We start from the raw sequence: 26,902 nt of genomic DNA, 5'->3' as shown, positions 1-26,902 counted from the left end.
GACTGATGAGTGAATCAGATGTTGGTTTTACTTACCCATATTTCCTATACAGATCGCTTATAGCTATCCACTGTTTTGAGAGTTCATTTATATAACAAGACAGTAAAATTATTGGTTGTTTATTAAACATTGTTTTATGAAAAACACATGTTCAATCAAAGCGGTGTCTTGGCACACGGGAAATTAGTTGCCGCGTTTGCTTTAAATAACAGCGCAAAATAGCATCAACAAGAAAGTGATGAGCTCAGTTGCATCTGTTTAAGGGAAATAAATTTTTTAACGATATGTGAGAGTGGTTTCGTTGCTACAAGCCCGAATCAAGCAACCAGTTAAAATCTCACACAAGGTTTTTTTTTGTATTTATTAAAAAAAAACAACGAAAGTTATTTCTTTAAAACTACTGCAACTTTTAATCTAATAAAGTGATATGTAATTTTAGTCAAATATCGTTTAAAGAATTTAAAGGAAAGTTATTATTCAGAAATCATATGAATCTATGAACGATGATGTATTTGACCGAAGATAAGTTTTGAGTGTTCTACCAGATCTGAATCATCAGGAGCAAAATAAGTACTGATAGGGCAAAAGTAAATTGTTCTATCAAAATGGAATATTGGAGAGTTGGAGAAGAGCCTTATAGTTTGATATAGTTTTTTTTATTAGTTAGACCTAGGACTTTTCGGAGTATTTTATTACACATTTAATATTTAATTTCTTTATTTATAGTTATGTATATATATTTCGAAGAATTTTAATTTTGTTTTATTGCTGGTTAGTGGTATATTGATGACATTGAATAAAAATAGGTAAGAATAAATTGTGGTTAGATTTCTTTTTGCAATTTTGCAATATTATCTGTTATTCCGACAATAGGGTCATTCGGTAGACCGTGAAGAGGCCAAGAGGTTGGACGCACCTTAAGATCGTATGACACGCTGCCGCTTTTCGCCATATTATTATTTTATTTTTGTAAATGACAAAAAGTGACATGACATCATTATTACCTTGAAGAAATCGTTAATTTTCCAGATGTTCATCATAGTACCGAATTTTGTCAATATTTTGTACGTTGAAACAACAGAAAACAATAGTTTTTATATATACAATATATTCATATTTAATAAATAATTGCATCCAGTGCTAGATAATAATGGGATGGGGAAAAAGTAATTTCGGGTTTTCCTTGTGTTTCAAAGCTTATTTATTCAAATATATTCCAAACACTAATGAATTATATATGTGCTGTTTTGAGTGATAATCTTTTGCCACGTTTCTGGTAAGACCATAATTCCGTCACTGAAAAGTTTGGGGATTTTTGGGCAGTTTTGAAGTAATTTTAACAAACCTCTTTTTATTATTAATCTCCTAGAAAGTCAACAGTTTTGCCGCGGGTAAAATAATAAGTATTATTATATTATTTCAGTTATATAATGTATAAGATCACTTCAATAAGTGATCTACTGTACAACTTACAATCTAAATCTACTATTAGTAATTACTATTTCAAATGAATGGTTCAACTGTTTTGTTCAATTCGTGATGTCAGACGAAGATGTACGAAGCCTTTCTTGTATAAATCGTGAGAGAGGAAAGGACGGAGATAATTGTTTGGAGCACTTAATTTTATATCTGCTTATATTTTCCAACGGTAGTATAAGCGAGACGGAGATGTATATATTCCTTCACGTACTAACTTTTAAGAAGAAAATTAAGAAAATAATTACTGAATACTATTAACATGCAATTAATAATTTCATTTTAAACGAAGTAGAATTACTTTTATATTTGAATGTTTTGTGGATCTGTAAAAAAGAATGGAATAATACCCCACAATTGTTTTATTGTATTTTAATATATTAATTGATATTTTCAAATAATATACTATAATAAATATAGACAATACAATAGAACTTAAACAAAATCTAAAAACTAAAGGTGTAGAATAACCATAAATACTAAATAAAAATAAACATATACCCAATCATAGAAAAAAAACTAATTTATGACCTAATTAAAAATGATCGCACTATAACTACTAGAGCTTTTTTAAATAAAGTAAATGCTTTATTTATTATTGAACGGAACTATTTTTAACAAAAATAGAGAAAGTAATTGAAATATTATTATTTATTATTGCCATAAAAACAGTCAAAAGTACTTTACTATTTATCATTCCCAATTTTAATCTTTTTACCCTATTAACATCAACAATCTTGAAAAATATGTTTTCAAAATTCTGCTATATTAATGTACAATATATTGTTATTTATAAACAATCTACCAAAAAAATCATAAAACTATATATATTACATATAAATCTATGTAAGCATAAATTGGGTACTTTTGTGTCAAGGTCGAGGCTAGGACGACAGAGCCAGAACGTTAAAAATCAGTAGAATGAAACTAATAGAACCAAAAATAGTAAATAAAAGTGCACGACTGAAACAGTCGATAGTAAATAGTAATAAAATCTGTCGGACTGAAGATAGAGACTGAAAACAGTCAACGGAAACAGGCACTAGTAAAAAGTAGTAAAAACAGTCGAACCAAAAATACCGACTGAAACAGTCGATAGTAAAAAGTAGTCAATTACTAAACAGTCGATAGTCGATTTCAGTCGATAGTTCCCAACACTAGTTATTTAATAACTCAGGATGAAACATGTCTTTCCAATTCCACCAAATACCTATTTTTTTCCATCGGGTCAATGCAGTCTTTGCAACCGTTTATGAATGTAACCGTTTTATGATCCATATGTCTAATCCCGTAGTAATGTCGCGATATTATATAACTCTATCTCGATATATTTAAGAATTTTATTTTCGAGAAAAGCAATTCTGACACTGTTGGCGTTTAGTTTAGTTAAACATTGATTACCATAAACACCACACAGGTTTTGACAAGCATTTTAATTTTGTAAGGAATTTTCATGTTCTGAGCGCAATAGCTTTTGATTGAGCTAACGAATTACACTATTTTTATACCTAGAATGGTATATGGCATGTGCTATAATATAGTTTCATTGAATAAATATCATTGGGGACATGCGACGTTAAAATGATCATTGACTCATATTTATGAAGAAATGTTAGTTAATCGTTAAAATGTAAATTAAATTGTTTTTTAATTTGTAATGATGTGATATTTAGTTTATTCTAATCTACATTGTTAACATTTAAATATACAAAAATATTAATACTCACACTTTCTAATAAAAACACTTATAAGTTTTTCAAAATAACACTTTTGCCAACAAATTATTCTGGTGTAATAATCCTATGGTGTAATGCTTGGACTATATGATGGATTCCGTCAATATACCTCCCATGTAACGCTTTTAGTGTTTTTACGAGCGTTTGAAGAGACATGTGGTATAGTGTTTTAATATTTGGTATTGGTTCACCAGTAGTACTTATTATTTAACAATTTTTTGGTGAACTACATCAATTTTGGTACCACAAACTAAAATGAATACTTTGTGCATAGTGAATACAACATCGTTAAGTAATTTCTTTCTGATTGATGGACTCTTTTAGATATTATTCCAGCAGGTTTTTTATGCTATATTCATTGTTCAGACGTTTTAAAGTTATATAACATTTTTTGAGTAAATTTGAGTCAAATGATGTTACGATCTATCCTGTAATCTTAATTATGTTAAAGCATTTTGTTATAATTATAGAAATACAGAACAGTAATTATTAGCAGTTCTCTTATCAATTTCTTTGCTAAATGTATTTCTAATTTTACATGCGGCTTCCCTTATTTTCAGTTTATACTCTTAAAGGAGACTTGATTAAACATCCCGCATAAGTTCAAGAATTTGCTCATATAATAGTTGTAATCAATTGTCGATAGATAACTGACTTTTTTCCAAGAAGTTTAGTTCTCCACTCAAGTTATTAAATATTATATCATTACTACTAAGTGGTCAAATTTATTTATAGTTTTATGAATAACTTATAACAAGAATTTTGTTTTGGTAGCGACCTCATATTGCATCCCATAAATCTAAATAGGCTTTATTATTGATTGATAAATCAATTTCTTTGATCTTAGGTGAAGTTGGGAGTATTCTCCGACTAACCAGTAAAGTTGTTTAATTTTTAAACTGATCTGCTCACCTTTTGTTTAAGATGATATTTCTAATTTAACCTACCATAGAGATGCACGCCGAGGCATTGCGCTGATTTTGGTTGGGTCTATTGGACATGCTTTAAGTGTGAGAGAATGGTCAATTGACTTAATGGAGAGTGATTTTCTCTATTGCTGATTGGGTTTCTTTTCTACGAATTTTTGCTTTCAACTGTTAAACATTTTTGCAATAACTTTTACAATGATTTTTGTGAAAATTGAGTTAGTCGAACTTTTTACATTTTGTGTTTGAGACTTTCGTGTCGAAGCGTATATAAAAGCGTTTCTTACAGAACTATATAAGTTAACTTATAGGTACTGTTGATTTGTTAAGGTCGATTCAGAGAGATTGTTTGCAAATTCGTTGCCACGACTATCTGGTCTTCGAGCCAGTGCGACGACAGCGGTGGCAGTTCCTGCGGTCTGTTGGCCGCCTGCATTCCTGCGATTAACTCGGATAATGTACGGGTCGTGTAGGGTGATAAATCACCAGTGTCGTCCGCCACTGATTAGCCTGTGCTGTTCCCTCTTGGAGAAGCGATATTTGTTTTCTTTTTGTTATCTTGTCGGTTTAAATCCCATGTATTCTTTGGAAGTAATTACGTTGGCCAGTCAAATATAAAGCTACATTTTACAAAATGTTATGTAATTGTTTATAAAATAAAATAAACAATTGTTTTTAGTTAAACAACTGTGATTACCATTAATTTTATTAACTATTTTATATTTGTTATCGTTTCGAGCATAATATATTTTATTTCAATTTTCAGTTTCAATATATGTTCTGTTGTCAGTTCAAAAATCGAATCAAGTTTTAATCAACTATTTTTAGTTAGAATTAGCATAAATTTTTTTGATGCCTATCATATATAGGTGATAGTATTCTGGTTGAAAAGTTCCTGGTCTAAACTTCATAGTGGCCGTGTATTAGAACTGTGAGAGAGGACATTAGATATTATTTTCTCACCATGTTTAAGTAACTCTGCTTCTCTTCAGGGATGGAAGTCATGAATTGTAGCATCCCTGCATTCACTTTAATAGAGTTAATACTAATCATAATGTAGACCACATACCTTATATTGAATAATGAAATGTATTTTTAATGAATTTCAGATCACAAAATCTTTTTTTTAACGACATATTTAGGATTTTAACAGGAGAATTTAACGTGAGAATATAGAAACTTCCGTAATAATGTCACTCCATGCCATTTATAGTAAATAGTTATTCTTTTTTCTTTGCGGTTGTTGAAATTTATTGTTTGTTTCAGAAAATCCTCAGTCAATCAGTGGTTAGCGTTCACCTGGAAATTCGACCTAAGTACCTAGTTCCTGACACTAATTGTTTCATCGATCACCTAGACAGCATACAAAATATGGCAAAATCCCATACGTACACGGTCATGGTGCCCATCGTTGGTAAGTTCTTATCACAGCAAGTTCTTTGATGATATTATTGTATGTAGGATGATCGTTTATAGTCTTGTTTAAAATATACTGGCTCTCGATTATTTCTTTTCTATTCTATCTAATTTAGGTCTTTTAATTTAGTACTGTCTAAACTTCGGTGTTTTAATATATCAATTGATAAGTATTTACATGATGATAAAATTATAGAGCAGTTAAAAATAATAAAATTATGTATGTAATATTTTTTGGAAATACGGGTTTATATGTTACAATTAAGTTGATTGTTAATGCTAAAATTGTGTGTTGGCATTCGTATTTCTGGCCTATGTTCTCAGATGTTACGTTTTCGTTGGAAAGTTGGCATTGTTGAAGGTAATCTTCTTTGGAACATTTTGTAATTTGAGCACAATTTGTACTGTTCACAGTAACGTGAAAAATGTATCTCTTGTATCGATTGGGAATGTTAAAATCACGGAGAAATTCGTAAAAATTCGAAGTAAAGTTATATATATATATATATATATATATATATATAATTTACTGCATTTCACATTTAATTAGTGCCTTTAATTTAATAGGATCTATTAGAGTTCTGTTTATCATTCTTCTTCAATATGTTAAACTTTAATCCAAAAATATGTCATATACTTTGTCATTCTTAATAATTGTAACATTTTATTCTGAAAACTATTACGTATTATAGAACGAAAAGGTTTAAAATTTATATTTTCATGAAAATAGGTGTAAAATTACTGTGACATTATTGACATGGCAGAATCTAGGAATAAAATAAGGCAGATAGCTTAGATAGCTTAAAGACCTATTCACAATATTAGATAACAATTTTAATAGAGTTGCTTAGTGTGAAATGAGATTGCCTTGCTTCTATACATTTTTATCTCGGTCTCGGTATTTTTATTTTGGTCTACGGTTTCATAACATATTATAAACAAAAATTCTAACCGTCTTGTTTAAATAGCGTTTATGCCACAACATATTGTTATATATACTTGGATGCTTAACCAAAATATATTTCTTTAAATAAATAAACCCCTTAGAAAATTGATGTTACTTGAATAAGTTATCGAATCGATGGATCTACCAAAAAATACTTACACGTGTATGAAATATTAAAAATAGTGTTAAAGTATTAAACGGTCAGTGTTCAGCTAATTACATTATATATTTTAATCGTGGTTTGACAATAGTTGTCAGTAGTTTTAAACAGTATTCATACAAAATTTTTAGTCACAAAATAAATTTTCGAACGTATCTATAAATATTTGATAACCAACAACAATGCCGACCTTTGTGACAGTGAAAAAGAATACGATTAATCTTCATAAGGTAAATTACAACTGGTATTCTTACAGTTGTTTTTTCGTTTCAGTTTTAAGCGAATTGGAGGGTTTGAGTAAAGGAACACCGCTACGAAATATCCGGGGACCGGCCTTGCCTAACATAGAACACGTCCAGAAAGTGGCCCAGGCATCCCGCCTGGCATTGGATTTCTTGAAGAAACGCCACTCGGCCGTCAAATGCGTGACTACACGAGGTGCTGTTCTAGCCTCCACTACGTTCAGCACGGAAGACGATGCCACTTGGGACGGCACGGTAACGAACGACGACAAAATCTTATCAACGTGCTTATTTTTGTGTAAAAACTCAACTACCCAACAGGAATTGAAGAAAGGTAATTAAATAAATGTAATAACTATTAAATAAAACTAATTAATTTTAACCGAAGTCAATTTATTTTAATAGATATGGGAAAAAGTTTTTTGGTTTTTGTATACAACGGGTATTTTCGGAAATTATCTATTATTAATTCATTATAATCTCTCTCTCTATATCTTTCAATGGGAAGCGGAGAACTCTATAGATTTGATAAAAGTACTACGGTGGTTTTGGTTTTTGTTTAAGTCCATGAATTTATTTCACAAGGTTTATTTTAATTTTAATGAAGACTGGGTAATAAGCACCATCGATTAGATAATGGAAGCATTTGCTTGCTTTAAGTCCTATTCTTGGACAAATTTCTAAATAAAACCGTATTAAGATTGTAGGAATGTTCGTCGGGTCGGTCAGTCGGTCGAAATGTGTGGCAGAGGAATTTGCACGAGAACTGAAAAACACTGGTTTAATAATCACTTGTTTATTTCTATATTGAGTGATACATGTGGTCGACGGGAGAATTGATAGGATATTAGGTTAGGTAGAGGAAGTACGGTAGCGCTGTGGAAGTGGTACTATTACAGGGGGTGGAGAAAAGAGAAGAGAGCGAGACGTCGTCGTGATGGTCTTTTATACCCTGGAACTGCATGGTACCAATCCACCGGCGTTCCCAACCTTTGTACTTGTTGATGAAAAGGTGGTGGCCTAAAGGGTCGTGGCGATCGTCCCAAGATTAAGGACCGATAGAATGTTAGAACTGGTGTAACGGTTACTTTCTAACTATTTAGAAAATAGTTATGATGTCAATTGAAAAGAAGCAGAGAGCGACGCATTAATTAAGTTTATAAGCCATATATGCGAATTAGCATTTATAACAATTATGACGTTAAAGAAAGTCCATTGTGAGGTAATTTTCTGCGAGGAGCTTCAAACGAAACATTTTATTTAAACATGTTTACTTTGTTAGATATTTCAGTTTCAGTGCTGGTTGTACATGTTATTTTTGATATAAACTCTTAACACTTTTTCCTAAATCATTCATTATATTATCTGTACAAACAAGTTTCCATCGCTCGATTAGATCCAATCAACGATCCATTTTTGCACTTCATTTCATTGTCATGCAAGAGGATGGCATTGCGTCTGTTGCTCCCTATTGCTGTTCATTTTTTGCAGCAGTACGTCGTTCAGTTTGTTTAATTATTGTCGATGCAGCAACAAAACGGTTTTAGCAGCTCGTAATACACTAAGCCTTATTGATCCCATATGCACAGCAAAACTTTATGGCCATGAATATTCCGTCGCTGATGTTAAAACCACCAGTTTTAAACCAGTATCACTATAAGTTTGATGGGGATCGGCAGCAGATTTCTTCAAATCGTCTGTATACACCCAATAACTTAATAATACTTCAAGAAAGCTGTTATTTTATGTAGAGTCAAAACCATCGAATTTAACAGGTCAATTGAAAAGTCCCCGACCTACCTTAGTAAAACACATTTTTTTGCCAAAATTAGTGTTTTTATTCAACATAATTCGATTCGATTATAGCGACCCTCCAACTTTTTGATACCATTTTTGTAGTACGAGTTGTCCTTTGCTTCAAAATAGCCCTCAGTTTCGGTGAACACCGCTTCATTCGACGAAAATTTCTTCCCAGTGAGCATTCTTTTGAGATCTGAGAACAGGAAATAGTCGCTGGGTCGCTGGGATTACGGTGCATGAGGAAGCAATTGCCCAATTCATGGATTTTTGCCATCGTTTTCACTGGCCTGTGACAGGGTGCATTGTCTTGGTGAAGCAGCACTTTCTTTCTCTTCAAATGCGGCTGTTTTTCGGCGATTTCGTCCTTGAAACGGTCCAATAATGCTATGTAATAGTCTGTATTGATGGTTCTTTTTCAAGGTAGTCAATGAATATTATTCCATGCGTATCCCAAAATACAGACGCCATAACCTTGCCAGCCGACTGTTGTGTTTTCTCACACGTTGGAGCGGGTTCATCGTGTGCAGTCCACTCGAATGACTGTCGGTTGGACTTCGGAGTGAAATGATGGAGCCAGCCACCAAAAACTCGTGTTTATTACGCTTGATCATCTTCAAGCACTGCTCCAAATCATCAACTCGTCGTTGTTTTTGGTCAAAAGGGAGCTCGCGTGACACCCACTTTGCACAGAGCTTACTCATACCCAAATATTCGTGAATGATATGATATACACGTTCAGTTGATATCTTTGGAGTGTCTGCTATTTCATTCAATTTCAATTTACGGTAATTCAAAATCATTTTGTGGATTTTTTAAATGTTTTCATCGGTAACCACCTCTTTTGGGCGTCCACTGCGTTCACCGTCTTCGGTGCTCATTTCACCACGTTTAAACTTAGCATACAAATCCTTGATGGTTGATTTTCCTGGGGCAGTGCCCGGAAACTCGACATCAAGCCAAGTTTTTGCTTCAACTGTATTTTTTCCCTTTAAAAAGCAATATTTTATCAACACACAAAATTCCTTTTTATCCATTTTTTTCACAATTACAAAAGTTGCTTCACTCAAAATGCTATAATTCACAAACTAATGATCTAACAGCTGTCAAATTTATACACGCATCTTTTGAGGTTTAGGGCTAACTAAAAAACATAAGGATTTTATTCTAGTAGCGCCATCTATGTGTCAGGCCGGGGACTTTTCAATTGGCCTGTTAAGTTGGGGTTATGTTTTTTAACGGTTGTTTGCAGTGATATTTCGCTGAGTTAAGTAGGAGAAGTTCCGAGTTGTTTGTTGTTGTCAAGGATCATAGCAGAAGGGTGAAAGTATACGGATATGTGGAAATGAAATATCAAATCGAAAAAGTTCTTGCGTTCATGTAATTGTTATATATTGTAAATATCGCGTTTAAGTTGGAATCGTTGGAAACAATGGAATGTATAGAGAGATAGATAATTTCAAGACGTAAATTATTCTTCCGATATGGTAACCTTCTACTTTTAGAATACCATTAATTAAATAAAATATTATTTCTGTTTTTTTTGTAATAAATACTCAATTCTTGAAAAAAATTACCGAGACTTATTTGTACTTCCAGTACAAGAAAATAATAAATTGTTTTATTTTTATTCAAATTCTTCAAATATCTACAGCTTAACGACTAGTCAAATTGTTTATATTTGGAGGCATAGTAAACGTTCGTTTTATTTCTGTTTATGCTTAGGAGAACCTCGATACTTAGTGCGGGAAGTTGTATTGCTAACGGAGGATAGAAACCTACGAGTAAAGGCACATGCGCGTGATGTACCGGTTCGTGCTTTACCGGATTTCTTGCGCTGGGCTGGTTTGGGATGAACAATGTTTAGCAATGGCGAAACGAGGCAACAAGCCTACTAGGACACTCTTAACAAGGTACAACGGAAGTGCGAGGATGGCGGTAAGTTTGTTTCGGCATTTTTACTGGTTAATAATAAAAGTTGCAATTTCTTGGATCAGTAGTTTAGTCACGAGTTATATTACCTACCTTTGTTTCAGCCTGAAATGAAATGAATAAGCTTTCTTAATGAAATGTGCTTATAATAAGGGCACGTTAAAAAAGCCTACAATTTTTAAAAAGATGATTTAAATTTTTCTTCTTTCTCATTTTGCTTTATATTAATTTTCTATGTTTTGTTATAACCTAATTTCAGCTGATCTTTACATAGGCATTTTCAGTGACGAAATAATCGTTTAAAGTAAATTATATTTCTAATTCTCTAGATATGATTTTCACAATATTCGAGATTTTATATTTGCTTATTTTGACGGCTAATTACATACTAAATAACTTAAAAGGGTTCTAGAAATTTACTACAAGACGTTGGATAATCCATCAATTTACTGAGAGAATATTCAAGAAATCTTTTGTTAAATTAAAAATAAATTAAAACTGAAATTAATTAATTGCATTGCATAAAAATACTCAGTGTTTTAATATAGTTCTCTGTGTTTTTAATATTATGAAATTACTAAATATAAAATTAATAAAAAATGTTGGCCATTATAGTTTTAAGATATTTTAATACAAAATTGATTTTAAGTGTTTAACATATAATTTATTGGTTGCCCAGTTTTTCCTCATTATTTGTAATTTACATGATTCAAGACGTGTTGAAAATTTGTATTATTTTATTTTAATACTTAAAATTGTCGTTTTAATGTAATGTTGAACTTTTACTTCAGAATTATATAGATTATTTTTATCTTCAATTTTCAAAAAGATACAAAGATGTAAATTATCATAATAGCAATCCAACATTTACAATATCATCAACCATTAACTCAACAAATTTTTCAAATATGATTTTAATTTATTTTTTGTAATATTTTTTAATGTACTACTATTTTTATTTTTTATGTTGCACTTATCTTTCACTATAATGTTTTAGTTAAGATTTGGCCATATAAATGTCCAAGTTACTAAATAGCCCATTCCTTGTCCAATTTCCCCTGTCATTGGTAGCCGTTATCCGTGTATTGGAATTGAAATTTACTTGGTGGAAAGCCGGAATACAATATTAAAAATGTATACTTGAAATTATATGAATCACTATACAAGTAAAATTATTCCTAATTTTGTATACGTTGTTTTAATTTGATAATAAAAGACTTTATAAAATATTATTAGATGCGGTAATCATAGACAAAATTGCTTTTAAGTGGTCGAATCTAATTCACTTTTGTACGGACGTGTGATCTCTAGTGAAGATAGCGGAAAAACAACAAAACTCTTCTAATGTAATTCAATACAATGTACATGTATTGAATATTACATGTATAATATATTATAATGTAATACAATACAATAACCTTTCGGCTATGAGGATTGGTTATAATAATTGCACTAGATTCAACAGCTTTGCATTTTAACTGACTAAACATCATTTAATACTTATTGCGGTCGTTGATGCGAAATTAATATGTGATACTTTATTAAATTATAAAAATTTAAATATTACTTTATAAAAATTTAAATTAATATGATACACTTTCATTGCGACATATTATTGTGTGTTTATCTTGGATCTTTAAATATATTTCCCAGATATACGTTCTTTATCATTTTTATTAAAATCGATGTAGGTTATTCACTACCATCATTCTTCCACTAATATTCTTTCCCGATATGTTTAATGGGTTCGTTATATTCGAAATTAATATTACAAAATTTACTAATCACAGTTTATAGGTTATGAGCCTCATGTCGATATTATCGCCATTAGCTAAAATGTGGTTAAAATACGCATACACATTATCGGAGCGAAAACTCTTCTTCGGGTGTTAACAAGCTTTATGTTTTTTAACTTATTAATTAGATCGTTATTTCGTTCCACCAGGTGTTTTATTTATACAATTTAAACGCAAATACAATTTTTATTAAATTTTCATTTTGCTTACATAGTGTTAAGGTTATTGTTACACACAGTTTTTTTTCTATCGTCGATATTAATATAATTACTAATAGTAAGTATAATTTAATATTATCATACGGTATAACTGAATACAAGGTATCTCAAAGAAATTTTATATTTAATAGATTTATTTAAAAAAAACTGGGAATTTATTTATTAAAAGTAATTACAGTCATTTTAGACGGACGAGGGGCACCGGATTTCTGATAGGACTTCTGAATTTGTTGCACTCTATTTAGGTAAAAAAAAGCATCGCCCGAAAACAAGGTGTTCGTATTTGTTGAAAACTCAATACATTTTTCAATTTTATTTGAGGTCGGAACCCGCTCCGACGCTAAGGACACGTCGTTTCTCCACTGCTTTTCAACATAGTACTCGTAGTAGATGCAATTATGCGAAATTTTTTTTTGAAAATCACGGCATCGACATTGGGCTACAAACTACTTGATCGATCTGATATTCGCTGATGATAGCGCTATATTTCCCTGCACAGATGTTGAAGCTTCTGGCATTCTTCATTATATAGTTCGCATTGGAGTGCCATAAGGCGTGAGATTGTATGAAGAAAAGACCAAATTTTGACAACTAACTGATTGTCTGCTAATGTAAATCTCAACAAGATACAGTTACAGCAAGAGTATGAGTTCAGGTACCTGGTATCAATAATAAAGCAGACTAAAGTGAAGTAGAAAGCTGTAAGAGTTTTTCCTTCTCTAAGACAATGTAAGAAAGAAAGAAAACGCTTACGCACGCTTATCTTACTAATTCTTTTGTATAGTTCTGAGACTTGGACACCGTTACAGCGTCAGTGCATATTTGTGAAAAAAAAAATGTAGAGACTCAGATTAAAATGATTTGGACCTGTTTGTAAAATGAAAGGTGAACGAATTCCTCATAGACATTTGTGGAAAACGTTTTGGGTTGTAGATGAACTAACATTGTCCAAAGTCAGAACATTTGCTACCAATCTCAAATTATGGCGAGATTTAGTGAAGAATATTCGCAGCAGATTGATTAATAAGTAGGCACTTTTCATGATCAGCAGCTATAGTTTGATGATGATGATGAAATGTTGATAAGTATTAATTACAGTGCAATTACAATTACCTCCGACTAGCATCTTGGTGTTGTATTCTTGCACGAATTTATTTTTAGGGGTTCAGTTTTAGTTTTTGTCAAAATAATGTGGTATAATGATCTTGTAAACATTTAGACCATGAATACATTAACAGTCTCTGTTTTTGATGATATTAGTTGTTCGAAATTACGTTCTTTTTCCACTGTAGTACCACTCTCACTTTTTTAATTATTTTCGAATGAGAGGCATACTTTTTTGATAGATGCTAAACGACCCCTCCTGTAAAACACTTAATAGCATATCCCAAGCGCGAGGTTATCGAATAACGTACACTTCGGTGAACTTTTCTTTGAGCTAGAGTTGCCAATCTGTGAGGAAATTCCCAATCTTCGCAGAATCTCATGTTGATTCGAGATTGGCATTATGCGTGAAAAATGCAGGAATTTTGACGATAATATCGATAATCTGGGTCAATACCATATTTGATTTCAGCGATAGTTTTTTATATCCATCAGAGGCTCAAAGCTACAAACTATCCAGTGCTTCATAAATCTGTGGCAGCCCAAAAGTTACATGACGAGTGGCCAGCTCATGCTATGCTGGATTTTGATCAACGTGGGATTGAACTTCAAGATGATAACATTGATGGCGAATGCTACTGGGGTAAAGTGTTTCGCCTTAAAAACGTTGGGGTAGAATATTTGTTCCCAAATATAAAAAACGTAACGTCCTTATTGTTGATAAAAGAAAAAAATAAGAAAATATCCTTAACAGTTTGAAAAACAGAAAACATCAATCATCCAAATACAAATACCGTAGTGTCTTTAATAACAACAAGGGAAGAAATTGGGCGGCAGTGTGAAGGTAACAAGCAAAATACTTGCTAGAGAAATATGGAAAAAGTGTAATGTTATAATTTATAATATTGCGGTTTATTCCATATTATGAAAATATAAGAAATACGTATTATTTAAATAGTTGACACTTTCGGCTCTTAAAATAAATTTATTAATTAATTTAATTAGTATATTATGTCTAATTAATTTGAATTAAAATCATTCCTTCAAATAATTTTCAGGAAAATTTGTGGGGATTCAACAAATTTTTCTCTCCAATCAGGGGAATTTAAATTATTATTGTTGAGGAATTTGATAATTGGCAACCCTGTTCGTAGCGTTCTTGTATGACATTTGCAGCATAGTGTACATAGCATTATAATTTTGCGTTAACCCAAGCAAATATAAACATTCTTTTGAGAGACCTTGTATAATGATTTTTAGCAGTGAAAAATTATTTAATTACATTATTATTTATCTATATATATATTTTTTTTAAAGATAGTTTTTGCTCTTATTGCAGACATAAAATGGAATCAGATGGATACTTGGATCGAATTTAACTCCGCTAAGCTCTGTTTTAAGCCTGTATTGATTGCGCCTATTTGCGATTAGCTTTTTTTCCATATGATTAGTTTCATTTTAAGTGTACATCGTTTAATAAATGCCATTTCTTTGTAGTTTTGTTTAGTTTTATGTCGTTTAATTTTTCTGTTATAAAGGAGACCGACAACAAAAGTACCTTTATATCTTTATTATATAGTATATCTTTTTTAAGTGGTTTACAAACAAGAAAGAATACAACGATACGTAAAGCTGTAAAAATAGCTTTGATATTTTATTAGTTTCTTACTATTATGGTAGAGGTTTTTAAGTAGTTTGTTAGACTCAATATCTAATTGTATATGTATAAAGCACTACAAAAAAATACAATTTAGTAGAATTTTTACTGAGATTTTAATGAAACGAGGTGGTCGTATTTAATTCTTAGTACTTTTTGAAATAAAACTTTTTAAAAGTGTTTACTAACCGTACGTAGATTTAAGTAGATCTTTCCATTAATTGAATCAAAACTAAAACGGCAATTATTCTTATTATTATATATCTATGTGTATAATGGAATGTTTGATATGAGAATAACATTTTTTCCATGGATTATGAATTAGCGGAGTCGAGTTCAGGCACTTGCCATATAGAAGTTATTTTTTAAGCTTTACGTCGCACAAAACCTATTGTGCCATTAATTATTAAATTTATCACATTTTACAAATCCTTTATAGATTTATATTTTTATCATTTTGATTCCTAATGTTTTACATTTTTAGTAATGTATTATTTTTAGTGTACATTTATGCTTTATTGTACTTATTTTAAGATTAGTTATTATTTTAATTGTTAACGTAAATCATTTTAATCATGATAATATGGACACTTTTGTGCAGTGAGAGAAGAGAGGAGGGCAGTTGTGCTTCGTTGTATTCAGTTATGATCATATTTTAATACTACTTACAATATACTTTTTATATTAAATTTTTTAATAACATAGGTTAATAAAGTTAGAAGCACAACTTCTTGACTTAGGGAACTGATAATCATACTTACAATAAATTGATTTATATAATATGCTTTATGATTGTTGGTAGCACTTTTTATTATTTACTCATAACTATTATCGTAATTCACTAATAACATCACGGATTTTCACAAAAATGTCCTTCATATTATTATTAGCGGGTAGAATATTTTGAAAATTTGAATAATTTTAGATGACTTTAAATTCTTGTATGTTAGAATTTTACACACTTCAACTTTTTTTTTTAATAAAGTTTTTGCAATGTCATTGCTCAGGAATCTGTTGTAAATAAAGATGATTTATTTAAATAATTCGACTATTATTTAGTCGCCCAACCTTTACAGAAAATTTGTAATATATGAAAAAAATTGCATATATTTTGTTCCAGTATCATATTTAGAATGTTAATTAGGGGCACAATAGGAGGGTAGTTTAAGAATATCTGGGGAAAACAAATTTTTAATTTTAAAGAGTTATAGTAATTTGGCCTTTTGAGAAATTGTTTTGGTAGCTTTTTTCGCTCATTCTCTTTAATAGTTTTTAATAAACGTCAACATTTTATTTAATTAAATAATGTATCATATTTAATGTATCTTTAGGCATCGTTGACTGACATTTTAGTTTTATGGAATGCATATTAATTCTCATTAAGAAATCGGCATTCATTGTAACGGCGTACTCTGTACGTATACGATTTTATAAAACTAATATGTTTGAATTAATTATTAGGAGAATGATGAATTAATTTTTCTAGAGGGTAGTCTAGATTCTATTTCTAGTAGACTATGTTTTCCGAGTATAAAGTACGTTTTAAATCGAAGTATGCTACTTGGGCAAAGTCGTAGCAAAATAAACATAACTGCAATATAGAAAAAATTACAGGATTTATATGTTAAGCATATAGTTAAATTCAGGTAAGTATTAATTAAGAACCCAAGGATCTAGAGAGAGATGTTTGAGTTAATTATTAGGGGAATGATGAATTAATTTTTCTAGAGGGTAGTCTAGATTCTATTTCTAGTAGACTATTTCTAGATTGCTACCGTATTTAAATATGTTTTCCGAGTATAAAGTACGTTTTAAATCGAAGTATGCTACTTGGGCAAAGTCGTAGCAAAATAAACATAACTGCAATATAGAAAAAATGACAGGATTTATATGCTAAGTATATAATTAAATTCAGGTAAGTATTAATCAAGAACCCAAGAATCTAGAGAAAATAAGGAAGAACGTTATAATTATTATTTGTTATTGGATATACTTAGGTTTTGATGATGTGGAAGCGATCGTTCACTTCTTTTGTGGTATTTATGATTGTAAAGTTAATTGGATAGATTTAAATAGTTCCTTTTTGAAAAAGGGTTATTAGAATAGTTTATTTGATTTACTCTTGTTTCACTTTTATATAGTTAATTTCTACAATTTTTAATTGTGTTTATTCTAATTTATTAATGCACTGATTAGAGATTTGACTTATTTTAGCCTTCATATTAGACATAATGTCATTGTTTTGTGCATTTTTTTTTTGTTTAAAAAGTGTTTTCATTTTATGATTCAGACACCTTTTTAACCTAGTTATTAATTTGATGTTATCTGCAATGACTTTATATATCATTGATTTTATGATGAATATATGACGATTTTTGATGCATTCAATTCGGTACATTTCTTTGGTTGATTACCTTTTTCTAACTTTTTGATAGCTTTCTCATTTGCGACGTATGATTTCAAACGTGATATATATTTTGAAATAAAGAGTTCTTAACATATTTCTGTGTCAAGGTAAAATTTTTGAATATAAAATATATCTATTAGTTAAAAGTTAAAAAGTTAAAAAGGCAAGAATTAAAATCATACAAAGTGACAGCCAGCTTCTGAGGCGCTAACAGGAGCGTATTGGTTGAGAAGCAATTGGTCTTTGAGCGTCACGTACATATTGATGAAGATTATAGAGTTATAGGTATTGGACAGGTAAGCATATTATTTCATTATTTCAGTAGGTAATTGTATTAGTAATTTTAACAAATGCCTAAGAAAATATTAGCGGTTTTTTTTATAACAACGACGAATAAAATCCAAATGGTTGGGTTGGGAATTAGCTTATATGACAGCATTCATACTACGTGCTTGAGTGTACTTTGAAATGCAAAGTATCACTGTTAACAATTGTTAAACAACCTAACCTAACTGTTAAATACGATGGGTTTGATATTTTCTTCATAAAATAACAGTTTTACATTTAGTGTTATTGAGTTTATTTAGTGTAAACAGATTGCCGGTATTCATTATTTTTGTGTTTTGATTTGAAGAAATCTGCTTTCATCTTTCGGCGCGTCTTTGAACTTTCAGACAGCTTTCCAGACAGTTACATGCACTGGGAATATTTTAAAGGATGGAAAATGGTCACCACACGAATTTATTTACTTAGTTACTTAAAGTGTTATTTCGAACCGTATCCTGTTTTTTTCTGTGGCGTATTGTGTCTGCTGATGAGAAACTGATCTACTACAATCCAGCAGAGCCATCCACATCGACACCGAGGCGAAATATTTATTCCAATAAAGTTTCGCTATGCATATGGTAGTATCAGCAAGGTGTAGTGTATTACAAGCTCTTAAAACCAAATTCAATTTTTACTTCAGATATATACTGATGTCAATTGAACAAATCTAAAGACGTCTTGTTGCAAAAAAAAAACAGCATTAGTGACAACTTACCTGACAACGCTCACCCTTACATTGCAAAAGTTATGAAGGATACTCTGTTGCAGTTCGAATGGGAATTTCTGAGGAAGCCAGTATTCTCATCGCACATAGCGTCTTTAGATTGTGACTTGTTTCATATATATATATATATATATATATATATATATATATATTTATATCAGATGACTGCTAAACCATCGTCATCGTCTATATATATATATATATATATATATATATATATATATATATATATATATATATATATATATATATATATATATATATATATATATATTTATATAGATATTCTCATAGATTGAATTAAATACTTGTTCGTTTGCAGATTTTTAGAATAAGTAAAGCAGCCAGACTATGCTAAAATATTTATATAAACGTGGAACGTTTCTTCTTTGATTATACAGTATGTTTATTTAAGGACCTGTCACAATAAAAAAATTATTTAAGCTCTTCGACTGGTACTCGGCCTTTCTCATCAGTAAAACAAAACGTGAGAAGTAATGACGTAAAAGGCAAAAAAAACGCTGATCCTAATCTGACGAAATAGCTATTCCGATGTGGAATATTCGGCATGTACAATAAGTTTGATGGATGAGATCTGCTGGCCTGTAATCATGGGAATTATCTTTGTGGCGATGATTATAATTATAACTTCCATTAAACTGTTATTGCATGGTATTAGACAAGCGAAAAAATTAGGCTCATGTCATAGCTTAATGCTTATTCAAATGTTAGTGGATACATATCTATTAGCAATATATTTAACAGTAAACAACACGTTTTAGGAACTACACTATATTGTAAAGCAGCGTTAGTCCACTAATAGATTTAATATTTCTTTTTAATCTTTTACTTTAGCTATAGTATTTTTAGTAGGAATCCGAATTTTGTTTCGTAGATAAGTCGATATGCTTTATCTCCTGTAATTACGGAGGTAGTTATTATTGACAATCTCATCTCATTAGGCTATGTGGGCAAAATTTGGATTGGAGTTTTCGGCTTCGAAGGCATGTGTACAGAATAGGTGTTGCATTGGTATAACGGATAATGGTTTACTTTAGTGATCCATCATTTCATTATTCCATTAATCTAAATAGTTTCAAATGCGAGTTAAAAATGATTTAGATAATTTTCAAGATTTAAATTTTGCATGTCCTTTAGTTACTTTTATTTTATTTTAAAGTTTGTTTCATTTAACGGAAATAAATGGCAACGTACTGAACCGAGAGCGCAAATATTTGAGGGTATCTTTTACTAATCATTATTTATCCGGACTGGATCTACTGTTTAATGTGAGCTAAAACGCGGTCCTCAGTATTAAGCGTATCAACTGGTCAGTGACCAACTTAGAGATAATCCCAGAAGATGTCCAATCTTTCCCAGTTTGGTTACTAGCGTGATTGGGATGATTTTCCTTATCGGATTTTATACTCTTATTCTTAAAACCTTCTTCAAGGCATGACCTTACATGATTCGAACCCGCGACTATCGCGACAGTAGAGGCACCGTTCTGTTGCTTTGACCTCTACGCCAACCAAGCCAACCTATTCTAATGTTATCGAAACTTTTATACATACCTAAATATCTCATGTATCAATCTCGTACTATATCTATCACAACCTATAATGTCAATAACAAAACGACCACTTCGACTACATTTACTATTTATACTATTAATAAATAATACTATTTTATAAATTTATTCTTTATTTACAAGTCATTTAAAGCGGATGTATTGAAAAAGTGGATTAATAATAGAAGAAATAGACATTTTTTTTAATTAATCTCTTGGAACGTCAACAATCTGCCTGTGGGCAATAAGTATTATTGTTTGATTTCTGTTATATAATGTGTCTATTAACCAGTTCGTATGGTAGTTTGCGTTTGAGCCTACGCACTTCACTGTTTTCGCGCACATTTAACTGTTTGGCGAGTGCACTAGGATGCACTAATGGTCTTTCAGAGTACATCGCGCTAGCACTTCGAATCACACTCGTTATGGGTTCTATGGGGATATCGCGTTGAATCAGTTTGTTAGACTCGTAATATGGGGCATAGACGATGACTCGCAATACTTCATTCTGGAACCTCTGGGGGATATATATGTTAGATTTGCTAGTAGTACCCCACAGTTCAATGCCATGGGTCCAGATGGGCCTAACTATTGACTTACAACAAAATTTAGATTTACGTCCATATTTAACGCTGTGTGCTTGCGGAAGTTCATAATTATTCAATTTTACTGAGGGACATGTTCTTCTGCAAAGGGAACATAATTGAATGTCATATGGATAGATTTTGTCTCATTTGCTTTAATACGCCACGTTTTCAACCACAATTCGACTTTGTTAAGATGAAGTTGGAGGTTTTTTGTAGCTGATATTGGATCCTGGTGTGATAATTAAACCGCTGTATCGTCAGCATATGTTGCAACAGTAGTGTTTCCTGAGTATATTTACAACTTCTTGGCCTTGTTCAGCTAGGGTTGTTTTAATTGTGTTTGTATCCGTTGCGTGATGTAGTCCTTTTATGACAAATTTAAAAGCTTTTTCGGATTTTGGTCGAAAAGTATGATATTGCGTGTTTCTATTGTCTACCTCTTTTATTAGAATTTTAAAATGTTCAGGGTCAAACATTTGAATCTCTATTACTTCAGATCCGATTGTTTTTATTGTATAATGACTGGATATTGTCTTGAGCAAGTCATACAGATGTTTAACAACACCTACCTTATATACTGTTATTGGGGGTGGTCTGGGAATTGCTTTTGGTTGGTTTTCTTAAGAAACAGAAAAATGATTGAATTCTTTGCAAAGAAACGCTTAAAAACACTTAATATATTAACTTAATAAAATTAATATCTAAATGCTAAAGATCTTCTGAATGATGAATTTGTTCCACATCTTCCATACAAATTAAGGACGTTCAACAACTGCAACGATAGAAATCAGCGTGAAATATATACTATATGATTTGGTAGAAACACTATATATTTCCCTAGATAGTGTAAGCACTAATCTAAATAATTTTATATGTGCTGTTATTATAGATAGGTGCTATTTTAAAAGATTGTCGATCGTTTTATCAAAATAGATATACTTGGGTCTTCTATCAAGATTCTAAAGCTAAAACAAATTGGTGTAGCTCTACGTCTGCGAAACAATTTCTATTTAGAAATCAATTATTTGAGAAAGGATTTTTTCCAGGTTGCTTTCAAAGAGGTTAATCACTAAATCTAATTATTTTTCTACATAATATCTATTTTAGAAGGAAAAACATGTTTTATCGATCTAATACATACTTGCAGTAGTGAAATTGAAGTAAATTTTATTATTTAATTATTCATTTCAATTATTTAACAATAGTATGTTATAACAAGTGTTTCATTATATCCACTTTATATAACTGATCTGGCACTATTTGGCTTATTCTCTAAAATATCGGGTGACATGTGATTCATCTGTTCAAATGAAATCATCAAATGGTTTTTTTGCAGGTGTCGTTTGGGGTTAATGATAGAAAGGTCTTGCGGGCGACAGAGACCCTGGGTTACGACGTATTTTCGTATTCTAAGGTGCCAAGGAAGGAGACTAGCATATTTGTGAATATTTTCACGAACAGGATGCCTGATTCTAGGTGTGTCTTCGCGTTCCTCATAAACCACGGGGCATGGAGTAACGCGCGGACTTTTTTTGGACTGGAACACTTGGAGTAATGAAAGTTGTCTCTCAGAGAGGTACCTGTACCATACCTGTGCTCCGTAGAGACAGACAGACAGGATGGACTAGCAGTTTATTCAGAGTCGCTTTCTGGGGGATTGCTTGCTTTTTCTGCAGGAGTGGAAATCGTAGGCTTTGCACGCCATTGCTTTTGTAAATTGCGTGCTGAATTTGGGCTGATTATAAACAGCAGGCATCATGTATAAGCTTACACACCAAAACTTGAACTTTGAATGTGTGATGTAAAGTGACGTAGATTTGGGATGGACATTATATTAAATGAGTAATAATAATTTTTTCATATTTCATCTGCTACGTAGGAAAGTTTAGTATATTGAGTATCACTTAATTTTTACGTATTTACCAACAATTTTTTACAACCTATATATATATTATTTATTTACAACCTATATATATATATATATATATATATATATATATATATATATATATATATATATATATATATATATAAATCCGTACCTAATAAACTAACAACTACTATTTTAACTACTTATTTACAAAGCAACAGACGCAATTATTACAGTAATTTGTCTATTATTTAACCGCTTCCTCGAAGAATAAAACGTGACATAAATGACTGAAGAAAAAATAGTTTAATCTAATCTGATCAAATGGCTGGGGCATTCTGATTTAGAAAATTCATGCGTCTGAAACAGACTCTGATTACATTCCTCGTTATGTTGGTCCTTTTATGGTTTATATCTAAGACTAACTTAATTAACCTTAATTGGCCAGCTTCATATATAAAGTTGTCGGTATATTTGAACAATAAACTAAAGATGATCCGAGATCACTTTGGACGTGATTGAAATAACTTAAATGTTCACCGGATCACATTGTTAAGAAATGAAACGGAAGTATTTTTGTTATGCTTATGTGGCTGTTAAATGTAGGTGTCAGATTTAACATAACATAATTTACATAATCGGACAGTTATATATATATATATATATATATATATATATATATATATATATATATATATATATATAGATATATATATATATATATATATATACATATATATATATATATATATATATATATATATATATATATATATATAGATATATATATATATATATATATATATATATATATATACATATATATATATATATATATATATATATATATATATATATATATATATATAGATTGTTATGACATTTTGACGTATTGTTTAAAGTCTTAGACTATTAAGGTAGGTTCAGGAAGTTTAAGGGGTGACGTTACGTGTATGTCAGGGCAGAGAATTCAACAGTCACTGCAGTCTATCCAAAGAAGTTTTGTACGTACGCCATCTAAATTTGTGACGTCAAAACGTCTCAATGTTGCCAAATTAACTCTTAGTTTTAGTTCAGTTTGACTTCGACATACAATAAAATTCCAATACAAATAAAATAAACAAAAATGCTCTTATCAAATATAATTTATTTTAACATTATAGTAGATCTAATGCATATATTATCGAAAGATTTAAAACTACAATTAAGTACATAGTTGTAATACTGAATTTTGAACTTTTGTCCATATCACATATGAGTTAGAGTTCTAGGAGCATTTGTAATTGTATATAGAAGTAATATATTTTAATTTCATTAGAGAGCATACTTACCTTTTACGCTTAGTTCTTGTGTCCTTCGGAACAGTGTTTCTTTGTAAAGACATTTTGATATCACTGTATTTCTCCTTCGTTTTTTCTGTTTATACCTGTATACATCTTTATTGATGACACTAGATGTTATTACTGCATTTTCCTTAATGCATTTGCCATATCTTCAAAACTGTTAGTATTGTAAACAATTTCACACATATCTGTGCACATAAATCTTTTAAACTCGACAGTAGCATTTTCCACAGTTATCATATATTAATTATATACTCACCTTTAGTTGTTTTCACTCTCATCACCCTGTCTGAACTGAAGGTGTTATTAACCATTCCTGTTTCCAGCATGGAGTACAATATATCTGCAATGATTTATTAATAAATGTTATGACTAATGAAAGCTATTCATCAGCTTTTGTTGTCAGAACACTATTTTTAATATCATCTTGCCATAAGTGACCATTGAGTATATTGGTCCCATTCTGCAATATCCATGTCATTTTATTATATGCTTTTAAAAATTGAATTCTTCGATACATATAAGACTAACAGTTTCCTCTGAAACAATTGTTTTTAATTAAGTTAGTCGATAACTCTGTTGGTCCATTTGATGCAGAGGCCATTGTCCAGCTCTTTGTTGGTTACCTAGTGAAAACATCTTTTGAAAACTACTAACTGCTTGACTTTAATAAGGGCACATACCATATTTAACCTATATGTGTATTAAATAAGATATTACACCGGGCTGTATTTTCAGACTTGAAAGTAAGAAATAACCAATGAAATTGATGAAAATATATATATAAGATGTACCGGAAAGCCATTATCGGTTTTTCAAACAGATGTCTCTAGGCTTAAGTATGCTATTTTATGATTTGACACATATGTCATTTTATTCTACTGACATAAAGCTTCAACGCTATACATGTTATATTTTGCGAAAGCAACTTTTTTTTATTTAATCTAAAGAAAAATGCCGCTGAAAGTCATCGTTTGCTGGTAAACTTATAGTTTACCATTATGCTCTATTAGCATGCTCTAGTCCTAAAAACATGAGAGGCGTGGTTTCGAAAATTCCAAAATGGTGTTTTCGATTTGTAATACAAAGAACGTATTAGTAATAGTGTAGTAATTATCAATCATCCTATGCATTGATCTAAGAACGTCCAGAATGTACACAAAGATACAATAAAGTGATTTTAACGCACGACAACGCGCCGTTTTATAAAGCAAAACCGTTCAAGGAAGTGTTGAGATCACTTGGATGGGACATAATATTGCACCCGCCGTACTCTCCGTCCGACTATCAACAACAATTCGCCAATTTCGAAAAAATTAGAAAATTGTTCGATTAATGGTATTGTTCAAAGGACACGCAGTTTCTTTGGGATGGCATCCATAAAGTGCCTGAACGATGGGTAAGATGTATAAACTCAAATTTAATAAATAAATTTGTCATACAATATATTTTCGGTACACCTGGTATATTTAACAATATAAAATACTACTAAATATAAAATAACCCTGTTTTATTTAATGACTCCTTGCCTTTTCTTTTTTCGTTAAATCTTTTTTAAATTATCTTTCAGAATATAATATTACAAATAAACATTAGTGTTATTAGATAACTTTTAATGGAGGTCTTAAATAAACACATTTGGTTTTGGTATAAATAGAGAATATCAAATTACAGAAAAACACCAGATATGTTTATTTTAATGCAGTTTATTTCTGTTACTCAACACTTCGGTTTGTTAACGGCCACTTTGTAGTTGTAATTCTTGCCATTATATTATTTCGAATGATATAATTCATACTAGCATTTTACAAAAAAAAAAGAAGAAATATAATACTTTCACCATTTAATTGGTGAAGTTGTCTAGTGTATAAGAAATACTCTATTTCAATTTAATTTTAACACTATACATGTAATCCCTTCCTATATTAATCATGGTTTTGTCAAATTTGTTTTAGCTTATGAAAATTCTTATTGATTTCCATACCCTTTTATAAATATTATTTTGTTTTAAAAACAACAATAAATTTGCGGAATATGTTTATAGTTTTTACCCCCATACGCATTTTCCAGCGATGTATATTAGCTTCATTAGTCTGTTTATGCTGATAATCCTCAACATCCTGCGTTGCAATCAAATTTCGTAGGACTGTTTCTACTTCGATTAAGTAATTCCAAGGGTACCAAATTATGATGGTGCGGTGATTATTTACTTAAAATACTATTTACTAGATTATTTACTTATATACTTAATTGTTGGCTGGTAAAAATTTCCTATGTTTGAGCCAATTGGTAAAAGCTTATATTGTCGTAATGGAGAATGGTTGGTCTCATCTTCAATGAAGAGGCATCCTCAACACTTAAACCTATTTCCGCTGGAATTCTACAGGGTAGTGTCGTGGGACCACTCCTACATCTGTTCTATACTGCTGATATCTCAACAATAAAAGAAACAATACTTGAAACATTTGTCGATGACACAGTTATAATGGCAAAAAATTTATCTCTATATAAAGCTGTGTTCTATTCAAACCACCACGGACTGCAGACGTACCTTTCAGAATACTATTAGGTGTCATAAAAGTGCCGGTCATAAAAAGTGAAAACCTAGTCTCAACTATTGTAGGGTGAGGACGTGATTAAAAACGTGAACTTTTGAACGTGAAATTTA

At 30.8% G+C, this 26,902-nt stretch overlaps 1 protein-coding gene across 3 annotated transcripts in view; it reads left to right on the top strand.

Moving 5' to 3' along the window:
• The window catches only part of LOC143190960 (telomerase-binding protein EST1A), a 94,632-nt gene extending 78,183 nt beyond the window's left edge, over nucleotides 1-16,449 (top strand). For 2 of the 3 annotated variants that reach the window (XM_076395578.1, XM_076395576.1), the window contains 4 exons: nucleotides 5,405-5,552; nucleotides 6,934-7,236; nucleotides 10,425-10,637; nucleotides 15,089-16,449. In XM_076395578.1, coding sequence (XP_076251693.1) covers nucleotides 5,405-5,552; nucleotides 6,934-7,236; nucleotides 10,425-10,555 — 582 coding nt within the window. In that variant the 3' untranslated portion in view covers nucleotides 10,556-10,637; nucleotides 15,089-16,449. Of the gene's footprint in view, nucleotides 1-5,404; nucleotides 5,553-6,933; nucleotides 7,237-10,424; nucleotides 10,638-11,628; nucleotides 11,819-15,088 lie in introns of those variants that run through there. The other variant, XM_076395577.1, reaches the window with a different exon arrangement.
• The last annotated feature ends 10,453 nt before the right edge of the window (nucleotides 16,450-26,902 follow it).

This window comes from Rhynchophorus ferrugineus, unplaced genomic scaffold (genome assembly GCF_030347505.1).
Source record: "Rhynchophorus ferrugineus isolate W39M unplaced genomic scaffold, kcgeb_rfMv2 rfM2, whole genome shotgun sequence".
Classification (NCBI taxonomy): domain Eukaryota; kingdom Metazoa; phylum Arthropoda; class Insecta; order Coleoptera; family Curculionidae; genus Rhynchophorus; species Rhynchophorus ferrugineus.
Note: the sequence above shows the minus strand (reverse complement) of the source record. Positions and strands in the feature narration are given on the sequence as shown.